This window comes from Pseudopodoces humilis, chromosome 6 (assembly GCF_049639895.1).
Source record: "Pseudopodoces humilis isolate 2021_Gansu_Grassland_sample_001 chromosome 6, ASM4963989v1, whole genome shotgun sequence".
Lineage (NCBI taxonomy): Eukaryota > Metazoa > Chordata > Aves > Passeriformes > Paridae > Pseudopodoces > Pseudopodoces humilis.
Genome location: NC_142205.1, coordinates 39141702 through 39155761, shown reverse-complemented (window position 1 = coordinate 39155761; position 14060 = coordinate 39141702). Strand labels below are relative to the sequence as shown.

At 38.6% G+C, this 14060-nt stretch overlaps 2 protein-coding genes across 2 annotated transcripts in view; both read left to right on the top strand.

Annotated features, from left to right (window-relative positions):
• Positions 1-2370: 2370 nt before the first annotated feature.
• On the top strand, positions 2371-3932 carry NPY5R (neuropeptide Y receptor Y5). Its single transcript, XM_005517601.2, has one exon. The coding sequence runs from the start codon at positions 2485-2487 to the stop codon at positions 3814-3816; it is 1332 nt and encodes a 443-aa protein (XP_005517658.1). The 5' UTR covers positions 2371-2484; the 3' UTR covers positions 3817-3932.
• A 1243-nt stretch (positions 3933-5175) lies between these two features.
• TMA16 (translation machinery associated 16 homolog) overlaps positions 5176-14060 on the top strand; it is a 40631-nt gene continuing 31746 nt past the window's right edge. Inside the window, exon 1 of the mRNA XM_088056986.1 lies at positions 5176-5357. Within this exon, the coding sequence (XP_087913112.1) occupies positions 5176-5357 (182 nt within the window). The remainder of the gene's footprint in view (positions 5358-14060) is intronic.

Genomic DNA, 14060 nt, shown 5'->3' with positions numbered 1-14060 from the left:
GCACAGCAGTTGTCTGTTGAAACCTGCAGATTATACTGTTATTCCTTCCCTCTCTGTCTTGCTGTCACTCTGGAACTGTGACTGTAGGAAGATGGTGCAGAAGGGGTTTCTGTGCACCACAGACTTTTGTGGAGCCCTGGGTGTCCAGCCAGGGTCTGAAGAGACGATTTTGTGACTTCTTCAGTGCTCCTTCCTCATGGAAATGAGGACACGTGGTAGGGAAGAGTTTGTCTGTCACCCAAGGCAGAAGGCAGCCATAGCACAGAAGGAATAGAGCTGCCAAGCCCATGCTGGACTTCAGAGGCACTCCTGATGCTAAACTTCTTCAGTACTGATGCATCTCAACAAAACATGTCTACTTCAGAAAACCAGAATATTTGCTTTTTGTTTTTAAAGAATTCTATTAAAAAACACAATGAACCCTTCTGCTAAATCCATACTGCAAGAGCTTTATGTGGAGGTGTAGAAATCCACAGAACCTGGCAACAATCTTTCACTTAAAACTTCAAGAAGAATTCAGTAAACATTTATTTATTAAACATGTTACAATATAACACTACAAAAATTTTTGTTCCTTGATCCTATTCTTAGTATTATATTATCTTATTCAGGGCAAAGGTTATGTAAAAAAAGTTACGTAGAGTTACATTTAGGAAATAGAAATTCCAGCAGATTTGGGAAGACACTGTGGTGCACAGATCATACAATTTTCAGTTGGTTACTAGAAACTCAGAAATTAGCTCAGAAAAATTAAGTAATGAACTATCTACTATATCAGCTAACAGTTGTATAAGGAGAAGCCCACCAAAATGAAAACTTCTGATAAAAACAATGTAGAAATAGAGAAATTAGATCACTTGCAAAATCTCGAGTCTGCTCCTTTAAACTTGGTCTAGAGGCAAATGTAGTCTCAGCATTGTTTGTCTATCATATGGTTTTCCACCATTTCATTAAAGACTAGAAGAAACTGAACAGAAATAATATGGATTAATGCTTCTGCTCATATGCACACAATTATAATATTTAGGTTATCTAATTTCCTGTATTCATTTCTTAATTCTATTTTAGCTGTTAAAAAGCACTTTAACATTGAGGCAAATTGGGAAGGCTGACTTCTTTTCACTGTTTTCCAACATAGTACCTGCAAGATCTTTTTACAGATATATATATATATATTTCTACTCTTACTTGGAGGACCTTCACATCACAATACAGTTAGTAAACATTCTTGGGTTGTTTTATGGTTTGAGCTTCCCTTTGCCTCAAACCATAACAGTAGGAACACATATGATATGAAGGAAGGAGCACATCTGCATGTGTGGAGGGAACCGAATAATACTACTGCACTTGGAAAATTTCAGTATGGTACAGCTGACAGAGGATTGCTACAGTCTTGAAGAGTCCTGCCTTTTTTAGGTGACAGATAAAGCCTTCTGCTCTATTTATGTGTGCTTTGGGTTTGTAGATCTTTTTTGTTTTCTCTTATGTAAGATTTCTAAACGTTAAGCAGTTTTGTAGAGGACATTGGCACTCTGGGGAATTTTGACTTTGAAACTAGTACATGCAAGTGTTTAAGATAAATGGAGGTTTGAACTGGATTCTCATGTCTTCCTCTTTGTTCTAAAATGAAAACTAATATATGAAAATCCAGTAGACAGAATAACTTTATGCTGCTCTAGGTTTAACACTAGATGATTCTGTGCTGAATAAGTAGCAGTTCACTGAATTTCCAAATGGCTCTGTGGAGTTTGCTTCCAGTTAACGCTGTCCTCTCTATATTACATCCAATTATTTGAGGTGTTTTTTAGTTTTCCTATCTGCTTGAGCACAGTTAAACTATATTCAGCACGTAGTAGAATATGTTTTCTATGCACACCACATTAGGAATTCCATCTTGGATTACTGACAGTGGATTTCCTGATCCTTTTTGAAAGCTCACACCTATTTTGTGTTAGTTCTCTACTAGCAAGGTAAGAAATACTGCTTCAGTTGTTAGCATATGCATTTTCAGGTTCTTTGTAATTTGCAATGATATAATGATTAGGCATCTGCCCAGATGGTGACTGTAATTTCCTTACTCATATCAATGGGCTGTTATTCACATGAGTAATCTCACCGACTCGAGGTGTATTGCTTTTGTAGCTAACTGCTCCCTCATGGAAAGCCTGACAATATGTTCTGTAGCAAAGCACCGTTAAAAGGCAGCATCATAATGCAGACCTGTAAATTGCTGTTCTTCCACCTGAGCATCTAGGTAGGAGGCCTAGGAGTGCTGAACACCAAATGATAAAGCCTACTTAGCTAATTCATGTTGAACTGAAGTTATGCAGTATCTGCCTCACAGTAGACTAACATCACAAGTAAATTATTTGCATTGAGGTGAAACAAGGTAAATTTATGTATTTTTACATTCTGATTAACAGCAATATCATCATTTCTTCAGATGCTAATTAATGCCTTTCTCATTCTAAGCAGGACTATAAAATGGATTTAGGATTCAAAGACCGTAACAACAGGACACATACCAAGAACACCTCTGCTGCAACAAAGAATTTTTCTGCCTGGGAAGACTATAAGAGTAGTGTTGATGACATGCAGTACTTTCTTATTGGGCTGTACACACTTATAAGTCTGGCTGGCTTTGTGGGAAATCTGCTTATACTAATGGCCCTGCTAAAGTGCAAGCAGAAGACAGTAATAAACATCCTCATTGGAAACTTGGCCTTTTCTGACATCTTGGTTGTGCTGTTTTGTTCACCATTCACGCTGACATCAGTCCTGCTTGACCAATGGATGTTTGGCACTGTCATGTGCCATGTAATGCCCTTCCTCCAGTGTGCGTCAGTCCTAGTTTCAACTTTGATGTTAATATCTATTGCTGCAGTCAGGTACCGTATGATAAAGTATCCCCTCTCTAGCAACCTCACAGCAAAACAAGGCTATTTCTTAATAGTGATCATTTGGGCCTTTGGCTTCACAATTTGCTCCCCTCTGCCAGTTTTCCATAAAACTGTGGACCTCAGCAAAACTCTGAATTTAGAGGGACTGGAGAACAGGCTGCTGTGCATCGAGTCATGGCCTTCCGATTCCTACAGGATTGCCTTCACCATAGCCTTGCTGTTGATGCAGTACATCCTGCCGCTGGCGTGCCTGACCGCCAGTCACACCAGTGTCTGCAGGAGCATAGGTGCTAGGCTGTCAAACAAGGAAAACAAGTTCGAAGAAAAGGAGATGATAAATCTAACTCTTCATCCCTCTAAGAGCACTGGCCCACAGGTTCAACCCTCCAGATATTCCAGGTGGAGCCGTGCCTTTGGCAGGAGGCACCACAGAAGATACAGTAGAAAGACTTCAAGTGTGATGCCAGCTATTTCAAGGCATCATCAGGATACTCACTCCAGAGTTCTCCCAGAAACCTCTGACACAGAAAAAAGCCAGCTCTTTTCCTCCAGTAAATTAATCCCTGGGATCCCTATCTGTTTTGAAATGAAACCAGAAGAAAATACAGAGATCCAGAACATGATTACAGTATCCCAGTCCATCATCAGAATTAAGACAAGATCAAGGAGGGTTTTTTGCAGACTGACAGTGCTAATACTGGTTTTTGGCTTCAGTTGGATGCCTCTTCACCTTTTCCACATTGTGACAGATTTTAATGCCACTCTCATTTCCAACAGGCACTTTAAATTAGTATATTGCATATGCCATTTGTTGGGTATGATGTCCTGCTGCTTGAATCCCATCCTCTATGGGTTTCTTAACAACAGCATAAAAGCTGATTTAATGTCCCTTATTCCATGCTGCCAAATACCATGATTTTATGTGCCCCAAGATAAAGTAAATAAGTATGGCTTTCAAGCCTAGTGGCATATATAGCTGTAAAAGCTAAATTAGTTTAGTTTAGTTAGTCTGACTTGGTTGTGATTAGTGGCATTTTTTTGTGGATGGATAGTTCTACGGCTGCATGTATTTCTTGCCTTGGGCAGAAATACATGCATATGTTATAATGATGTTTTATCTGTTACATGTAGGAAATCATGCCCAGTGTACAAAACCAGAATACCATTTTCATTATCCAAATTGTTGGCAACCTGTACTTTGGAATTATGCAGAATATATAATGAGTAATAAATGTGAGACAGACTACTTAGACATATCAGTATTAACTGTCATAAAACTATAATAAAATACATATCATTTACTAAATAATTATTGTTGAGACTATTTCAGTGCCAGCTTTGTTTTCTAATACAATTAAATCTCTCTTTCTGGATGTGATTAGGAAAATATTTTTCCTTAACTCTTTGACTCATAGTTTGCAATATCTTCGCAAGATGCTTTACTGCTGATTCCTAGGTTGCCTTATTCCCTGGAATGGGTTTGAGGGTCATTGTTCTTGTCTAGATTGTTTCCATCACACTGTTTTTATCCAGTACAACCTATCTTTGATTTCCTCAGCCAATTTTCACTCTGGCTTGTCATTTTATGTAATTTTCATCCAGCCTGAATTTATCTATAGTTATGTCTTTCTTCTAAATAAATGACACCCCTGATATCAACACAGGTGATGACACCCCTGAACATACAACACATTTATGATCAGAGTAAGCCTTCATTATCTAAGCAAATGATAGCGGAAAGAAAAAGAAAATGGAAACACAACAGGAATTTTTCTCTTCCTTTATCAAAATGCAAAAGCTTACTGCACTATAATATAGTGGATCCACTTGGACCTACAATGCTGCTAAAGCTTACTGCACTTCATTATACCCACTTGCTTTGGAAAGGTATAACAGCTTTCAAATAAACATGTGCTTGTGCGCCTTGACAGATTGGGGGGGAGGAGGTGGGGAGGACCAGAGCAGACTATTTTTAAATTCAAGAAAGGCAAGTGCAGGGTCCTGCCCCTGGGGAGAAATAACCCCCTGCAGCAGGACAGGCTGGGGGCTGAGCTGCTGGAAAGCAGCTCTGCAGAGAAGGATGTGGGGATCCTGGTGGACAAGCTGTCCCTGAGCCAGCAGTGCCCTTGTGGCCAAGAGGCCAATGGTGTCCTGGGATGCATTAGGAAGAGCATTCCAGCAGGTCAAGGGAGGTGATCCTGCCATTCTGCTCAGCTCTGGTGAGGCAGATCTGGAGTGCTGTGTGCAGTTCTGGGCTCCTCTGGACAAAAGAGACATGGAGCTTGTGGAATGGATCCAGTGGAAGGCAACAAGGATGATGAAGGGACTGGAGCATCTCTCGTACGAGGACAGGCTGAGGGAGATGGGCTTGTTCAGACTTGAGAAGGGACAACTGAGAGGGGAACTCATCAATGTCTGTCAGTATCTGAAGGAAGGGTGCCACGAGGATGTTTCCAGGTTCTGCCAGTGGTGCAGAGCAATAGGACAAGAGGCAACAGGCAGGAGCTGATGCACAGGAGGTTCCACCTGAACATGAGAAAGAGCTTCCTTACTGTGTGGGTGACAGAGCCCTGGAACAGGCTGCCCAGAGAGGCTGTGGGGTCTCCCTCACTGGAGATACTCAAGAACCTGCTGGATGCAATGCTGTGCCGCGTGCTCTGGGATGACCCTGCTTGAGCAGGGAGGCTGGATCAGATGTGACCCACTGCAGTTCCTTCCAGCCTGACCCATTCTGTCATTCTATGTATGAAAACACATGTGCAAACACACAAATATACACACACATACATTTTCTGCATGTCCCCTCCTTTTCTCCTTTTTAACCAGACCAGTACTTTTCCTTCCAAATTTAAATCACAGGTATTTTCCCTAAGTCATAATATATTTCATAACACAAATGCAAAGTGTGTATATATATATACATATGCATATATACTTACCTGCCCCAGATTACTCTAATTTAATAATCCATCTCTGCCCTCAGGATTCAGTAAATATACAAAGCCTTTGATTTGGGTTTTAAGCTGTAACACCTCTCCCCACTTATAGGTGGTGATTATTTCCTTTTCTCCACTAAGATTTTTTATCCAATAGGCTTTTTTGTATATAGCTTCTACTGACTGAGAAATAAATTTATTATTTTTATAAATGGGTGGTTGGAAACAGTCATTGTGCACTTTTTTCCCTCAAGATATGTTGTTTCCAGATAGTCTTTAAAGTGAAAGCAGGTCTTTTATTTTGAAGCACCATCAACTTATTTTTTATCACAGTGTTATAATTCTGAGACCCTTCCTCCCCAAGCCATTAACTGCTACGGATTATTACGTGCCAGCAGGTAATAGCTTCTCTCCTTAAAGAATTTTCTAACATCTAATTCCCAGTAAACCACTGTTCTTTGTTGTCAGTAGTGATATACTTTAATAGTTTCTTCCTGGACATTGACTATTGCATTTTGCAGATTATTATATTCTAAGACCCTACCATATGTCACTTATCAGAGTACAAATGGTACAGAATAGATACTGCTGGAACAATAGATATTAAAATAGCTTTTTAAATGTTTTAAGTACTTTAAAAATATTTGTGACTAATCTTAGTACATAAATTTAGGAAAAAGTTAACTAAATCTAAACTCAGAACACAATTATGTAGTCTTACAGAAGTTACTGTAGCTTTTGTCCTCTTTCTGTCCACAAATTTTTGCATCATTGTAACATGTAATCTTATTTATACTATATGATATAGCCAAATAGTATAAAAGGATAAGAAAGCAGTCACATTGTTTCAGCTTGAAATATTCCTTCTGAATTAATTTTTCCCAATTTACTGTTATCTTCCTTCCTACTTGCTGTTTATTTTCTATTCCTTGCATTCTTTCAGAATTTTAACTGTTTTAACTCCTACATTGTTGACTGTTATTTATATATAAATTAAATGTTTATTTAGTAAGTACTCTTTCCAGATCAAATTCTACTCACTCTGTACGGCAAACAGAATCATGCTAGGACTGTAATAAGGCCTTCCTCTAGTTTCTGAGTTGCACAAAGATCAGTCTGTATATCGGAGAGTTTACATTTATATCTATTTGCCTGGATGAACTGTGCTCCCTACTCTTTACACTGATCAAAGCACAGCAAATTGTAATTTGGCAATAGAGAATTAAATCAAGACAGCTATTGAACTTCTTTAGTCCTGTGCCATATAAATCTGTCATCTTTTTTTAAGTCAATCAATAGTGGGAGAATGTGTATTTTCTTTTTATTTATAAAGCAATCGTTAGCATTCTATTTGGAAATTTCCAAAATATCCCTGTCTTTCCTCTGAAATGTTAAATAAAAATAAAACCACTTTTCTACCTTCCACTTTACTTCAACAGCCAGTGTAGCTTGGTCCCAGTATCAGCAAGGAATACATATGAAGCAGACAGGAGCAGTAGCAAGTGAAATCAGGCATTAGGCAATTCCCAAAGGAGTGACTTCTATGAAAGGGGTAAGAAACAACTGAACCATCCATTTAACATCCTCCCAGTCTTGAACATTTAAAAAAACAAAAAATAAAAAATTCTAAACACAAGGATATTTCCTCCCTGCTTCCTTATTAGGCCTCATCTGGTCTGAGCTGCAGTAGATGCTCCTGTGGCTTCATATCCAGCTGTGACTGGCAGTGTGGTGTTGTTTCCACATGTGTTGGGAAAATGTCATCACAATATTCAATGACATTTTATCATTCTTACATGTGGACAGGTACATATACAGGTACAGATATAGATAATGCACACTTCCTAGAAAGCAAGGCACATAACAACGGATTTTCAAGTAGCACATATAACCAAGTCCTTTGGCCAGCTACCCCTTCTGTAACTAAAAATCTAAATAAATGGGAAGATAGGAGTTTTGTTTTGATGGCATCCACTAAATGCAATCAGGAAACAGCAGCTGCAGAGCCATGTATCCATTGGAGTTAGAAGAATGGATTGTAATGGTAGAGTAATTCTGCTCTATTAATTAGAAAAAAAAAAAAAAAGCTCTGAGACAGCTGGTCCTTGTGTATGATGGATGTTAAAATTCTTAGGAAGGCTCACATAACATAAATTGTTTTTTCTAGTTCTACAAAATAACATTGACAAAGTTGACTTTTGGCATATGTCAAAGATTAAAATTCCCCTTTGCCCCTTCTCTTTCAGTGGAGAAAAAACAGATGTCCTGGCATGTCCAGGTCACTCCTGGGCCAGCCAGGCCAGTGACCATGGCTGATGTGAGATCTTCACGGGCTGACACTGGAGTGTATTTCGTGATATTGACGTGAAGGAGTTGGAGCCTCTGTGCTTCCTCACAGTGCCATGGCAGCAGAGTCTGGGAGATCTGTGCATGGCTGCCATGGGTTCAGAGCAGCTGCAGCCTCAGCAGGCAGCACAGAATCCTTGCGGAGGAACTGCATCCCAGGTGGGGTACAGCCAGCTTTGGGCAGGGCTGTGGGGACTGGGGAGCTGGCACAGACACAGTGGGACAGGAAAACCACGTTGCTGCTGTACTGGCAGTTGGTTGCCCTGTTCCTGGAGCCTGGAAGCTCTCATGACCAAATGTTTCCTTTTCAGAAGTATGAACACCTGAGAAAAGGGGAAAAAACATTGATCTGCAGATGTGTAAGAACCAAGCAAAGGAGCATAGTCCGGAAGAAAAGCATTCACTTCCAATCATGCTGAGATAGGACCCAGTTCTTCTGTGCAAAAGTATTAACAAACTAAAAAAGCCCTTCTGTTATCCATAGGGGTCTGTCAGCTATTACTGCACTTTTGAAAAAAAAAAAAAAACAACCCCCAAAAAACCAGACATCAATAGATTTTCACAGTAGTCCCAATATCACTCTACAGCATACAAGACAAACAGTATTAAACATCAGTCTCCAGAAAGATGGCTTTCACAAATACTGTTGGGTCCAGGAATTTAACCTTTTGTTTTGTTGAAAGTAAATTATGCCTATGCTATTTGCATTTAAAAGTTCTTGCCAGAAAATACATTAGTACAATCTAGAACTGTCTTAGGGCAGTGGCAGGACTCTTGTCCTAGACATGCTGCTTCCTTTTTCCCCCATATGACTACAATAATGGTATAAAATCATGATCCTCATGATTTTAAAGACAATTAAGTAAATTTTTGAACTGTTTTGACCATATGAGGTCTCTGAGGTCCAGTTTCTTGTTCTTTTATTTCATGGGGTTTATTTTCATATACAATTAAATACAAACCCCTCGTATTCATTTTTTCTATTAGAGCCTTTTACATGCAATATGTAATGAAGACTCCTGCAGTTGCTTGATTTTGATCCAAAAATACACCTTTCTCAAAGGCATATTGCTTGAGATTTGCCCTTACACTGAGGGTAGGTAGTGCTGTTGTTAATGTTCATACTCAGTTGAAGTAACTTTTCATAGGAAGAGAAACAGAAGAGAGAAAGAGAACTGAAAGCAGATCCACACTAACACTGCTTACCCACATTCTGCCAGTGACAAAGGAATGAATCAAAGCCAGAATCTTTTCAAGCACCTGCCACAAACAGTGAGTGTGTGACAGTACCACTGAACATTATTAATCCCACAGATGACCCAGAAGCCTATTGTAAGTTCTTGAGTCTCAGGAAGTAACAGTCGTATGGGTTTAAGTGCCTTCAAAATTACCGCTCTCCAAATTTTCCTTTAATGCACAAGCATTTGCTTCCCAACCATTTGATAAAGATAGGTTTGCTTAGATCACTCAGGGTGCTGAGTCATCATGCTGTGCCATTAAGACAATCTGTGTCATCATACTAGAGCATATACTTGGGCCAGTGAATCTTACCACAACATCTATTTTTAAATCTCTCAAGCCCAGAGATAATAGAAATATGTGCTCTACCATGTTACCATGATCTCCTGGCCCCCTTATTAAACTTCATCTCAATTGAAAAAAGAAAAAAAAAACCCACAAAAAACCCTGATACTATTCTTACGATTTGCGACAGCAAAATAACTATACAAGACTCCGAGCCTTCATCGGAGGACACACAGCGAAGGTTTTAAAAACACACCCTTTTTATACAGTACTTTGGTACAATGGATATGATTGGCCATTTAGAACAACACCCCTTGACTGTTATTTCCAGGTAAATAACAAGTTAGAAAAACACCACCTGCTAATGGCTTTTCACCTTCCAAGGACTGTTTGGATACCTCCTTATGATTTTCCAGGCCAGAGTGACAAAGTTGTGTACTTGACTTTCCCACATGCTCAAGCTAGTGCCTGAGGCCTGAAAATGTTTTATTTGACCACTGTCAATTCCCACATGATACAGCTTGTCCTTGGTAAAAAGTCTTAAATCCTGATTTCCTCAGAAAGACTATAACTGCAGGCAGGAAGATGTGGTCACAGTGTGTTTCTAAAAGCTGAGCTATGCATCAAGATCACAACTGGCACCATTGTTATGAATCTAACATAACTATACTATTGAGACTTTTATTAATCTTGTTTTGTTCTAAAGAGAAAATATTGTAAACATTTTAAAAGTTATTAAATTACTTCATTACATGCTAATCTTAGGAAATACCGTAAAACAAAATATTGTTACAATCCAAATTCAGTTCATTTGAACAAATATGAATGTTTCATTTTGCCCCTGTAGTCACATTAAGATGATCCTTTTAATAATAAGGCTTAAAAATAATCCTCTGGGAAGTTATTAGACTAGTGACATTTGAGACTCAAGTAGGTTGGCCCTACTCTTACATTCAGTTCATCAAATACTTGCTTTGTCTTAGCAGGAGAAGGCTCATATCTGTATCACTTGGAGATTAATTGGACATTTTTTGAGCAGGAAACATTTATTACTGTCCCTATGAACAAAATTATTTTAAAGACACTACTGGTGCAAAATTTCTCCAGAGGAGTAATGTTGTGATACAACAAGTAGTTGTTCATCTCTTCAGGCTCAGTTGGAACCATAAAGACACAAAACCCAATTTATGAAGACCGTTAATTATAATTTTAACTATAAATCTATTTGGTTTTTTGGTTTTTTTTTTGTTGCTGAGAGAAAAATAAACTAGGAGATAAATAAAACCATCCCTACTACAAGTAATTTTAGTGCCTCTTTCTGCCAGATTTTCATCTGATTTTCATCCAGATTTTCTTATGTTGAACAAGGTGGTAATCTTACTCTGTTTTAACTCCTAACAATTCCTTTGGATGTATGAGGCTTTCTGCCAAATTGAGGTTCACTTAGAATTCATAAAGATTTTGACCTCTTGGCCAAAGGATTAAGAAGCTGCACAAGAGGTCAGAAAAAAAGCTAAATTTTTACTTTCTGCTGGCTTTGTGTTGTTTTTGTTTCTTTTTTTTTCTTTTCTTTTTTGTGATGTTAGCACAACTGGGAAAAGTGCAAGCTGTTTACTGCAGGAAAATTAAACTTATTTTTATGTAACTACTGGGACCAAAACCAGGCGAAACAATTACGTATTTCTTAAGACTCCATCAGTTCCAAGGCACGTCTCATAAAGGTAATTGTCTGAAGCCTCGATGATACATTCTCTTAATTAATATCCTGGAGTATGAGAACACATTTCAGATAGCATAGCCTCATCTGATCCTCACTGCAAATCACAACGGGTGAAATTCAGAACCTCATTCCTTCTGCAGAACTAAATTGCAATATGCTCGACTTGAGATTGCTCCTTAAGACCATTCAGGGACTGAAGCTTATTCAGGGCACAGTTTGTATCTTACTGGTTTTGTGGGATTCTGTTCCTCAGAAAAGCTGCTGCAAGGCCCTTTATGTCAGAAAAATTAGTTCCCAGGAGCTCTCAGGGGCACATAACACCAATCTCCCCCTTGCACATCATCACACCTGCAGTCAGCAGGGGTCCTCAAGTGTTGTTCCTTTCACAGAAGAGATGGATGAAAAAAGCACTGAATGAGACTGAAAACTCTGTGCTACTTGTTTTTCCTCTTGATCTGAAATAGTCTAAAATTGGAGACCTTCCAGAAAGTTGTGGAAGACACCTGTATGAGACTGCTACAGAGGGAACAAGGAATCACTTCACAGAGATGAAGTGGAATGAAGAAATCTGTCTGTGCAGGACTAGATAGTTAATTTAATTCATCCAGAATCCTAGTCTTACAAATTGTATGGGAAATTAATAATGAAAAAGAGCAGATCTTTGGATATGCAGTTTTGATTATTTTAAGATAAATTTATTTTAAGTCCTTGGAGCCTTATATATCATATATACGTATCTGATATGTGCTCTGACCAAAGCAACTTCACCTTGTGACACAGCTCCAGCACCAAACTACCCTTTGCTTTTAAGCTATTCACTCCATTTTTGTTTGTCTATGTAGAGGTTTAACCCCAGCCAGCAGCTAAGTACCACACAGTTGCTGCTCACTCCTACACCAGTGGAACCAGAATCAGAAGGGTAAAAGGTAGAAAACTCACAGGCAGAGATGAAGACCTTTTTATAGGGAAAGCAAAAGACACACACACAAGCAAAGGAAAACAAGGAATGAATTTGCTGCCTCCCATGGGTGTTCAGCCAGCTCCAGGAGAGCAGGGCCCCATCATATGTGTTGGTGATTTGGAAAGACAAGCACGATTACTCCATATATGCTCCCCTTTCTCCTTCCTCCCCCCAACTGGCATACAGAGCATGATGTCATTTGGCCTGGAATGTCCCTTTGGTCAGTTGGGGTCACCTGTCCTGGCTGTGTCTCCTCCCAGCCTCCCATGCACACCCACCTTCCTCACCAGCATGGCTGTACAAAAAGCAGAAAAGGGCTCTGTGCAAGCCCTGCTCACCAAGAACAAGAACATCTCTATGTTACCATCACTGTGTTCAGCACAAATCCAAAACACAGCCCCATACCAGCCACTGGGAAGAAAATTAACTCTACCCTAGCCAAATCAGCACATTCCATTACATGGCACAACAGGTCTGACCCTGATTAAAGATTCTGTCGAATTACTACCATGACAATGATTCAAGAGAATAGACCTCGAAAAATTTTTTTACATCTGTCAAAATGAGAGGTTGACTAGATCATGATATCCCTAAAAAGCTATAGGAATACTGCAATGTATGTAGCACTTGTTCAAATACCTAAAAGGTAAAGACTTCTTTTCCATACTTTGGTGGTTTTTTTTTGCCAAAATACAACTTCCAGCCTGTGCCCTAAAGTAGGAGCATCTAAAAAAGACAAGGCTATACTAAGAATTTTATGACCAACAAAAACAAGACACAACCCTCCCCCCCAAAAAAAAACACACAAAAAACCCCAACAAGAAAAAAACAGGCTAGAAAAGGCTTTCATATAAAAAATGCAAAATAATTTGATAATGATTTCTTTTCTTAGGTTACATTATTTACTGCAAGCACTGTAGCAAACGGATTTCTACTTTCCATGTATGGATTTCATGAGATAATGTTTAAAGTAAACCCATAATTTACAATGGTAAACAAGAACTAAAAAGCAGAGTTCATTCAGCTATTGCTAGAAATGCAAATAACCTTACTGTTGATTGTTTACAGAAGAAATGAAGACAGCATCTGTTACTCTGTTTATGCAATAACATTCGTATAAAGATTTTATACATTCATTTTTAACAAATAAGAGGTAAAGCGATCATTCCTCATATAATTAGCCAGGCTGATTCTACGTTTGTATCACTTTATAAATTTATTCTTCATGATACATAATGTTATTTGAAGGATAGCAAAAAAGTAATAAATAATATGAAGAAAAAAAATTCCTGTTTCCTCCCTGAAACATTAACTTCTATTTTCATACTGTGTTATCAGTGTTTAAACCACACTAAGCACCCCAAAAGAAAGGGTCTTCATACATCTCTGGGATTTCCTTGGCAAAACCAATAGTAGAGCTAATCTGCATGTTAGTGGTGCTGTACAGAAAGTTGATTTCTGTAATATTTTGGTGCTGTTTAACAACAGCCCTCCTTGCTAAGGAAGAAATAGAGCTAAGCTGCAACAGCATCCTTATTTTTCACTTTTTCTTTTTAAAAGTATAATCGGTCTTATTTATTTAAGATTAACAGTCATGGTATCTATAGCACACTGGTAGGCATAATCTGATTTAAGCAGGTCTTGCATGACTTTTTCTGTAGCTTCATCTTCTG

Bases quoted from the DNA above. Each gene is read 5' to 3' on its own strand.
- NPY5R (XM_005517601.2), top strand. From the start codon at position 2,485: ATGGATTTAGGATTCAAAGACCGTAACAACAGGACACATACCAAGAAC.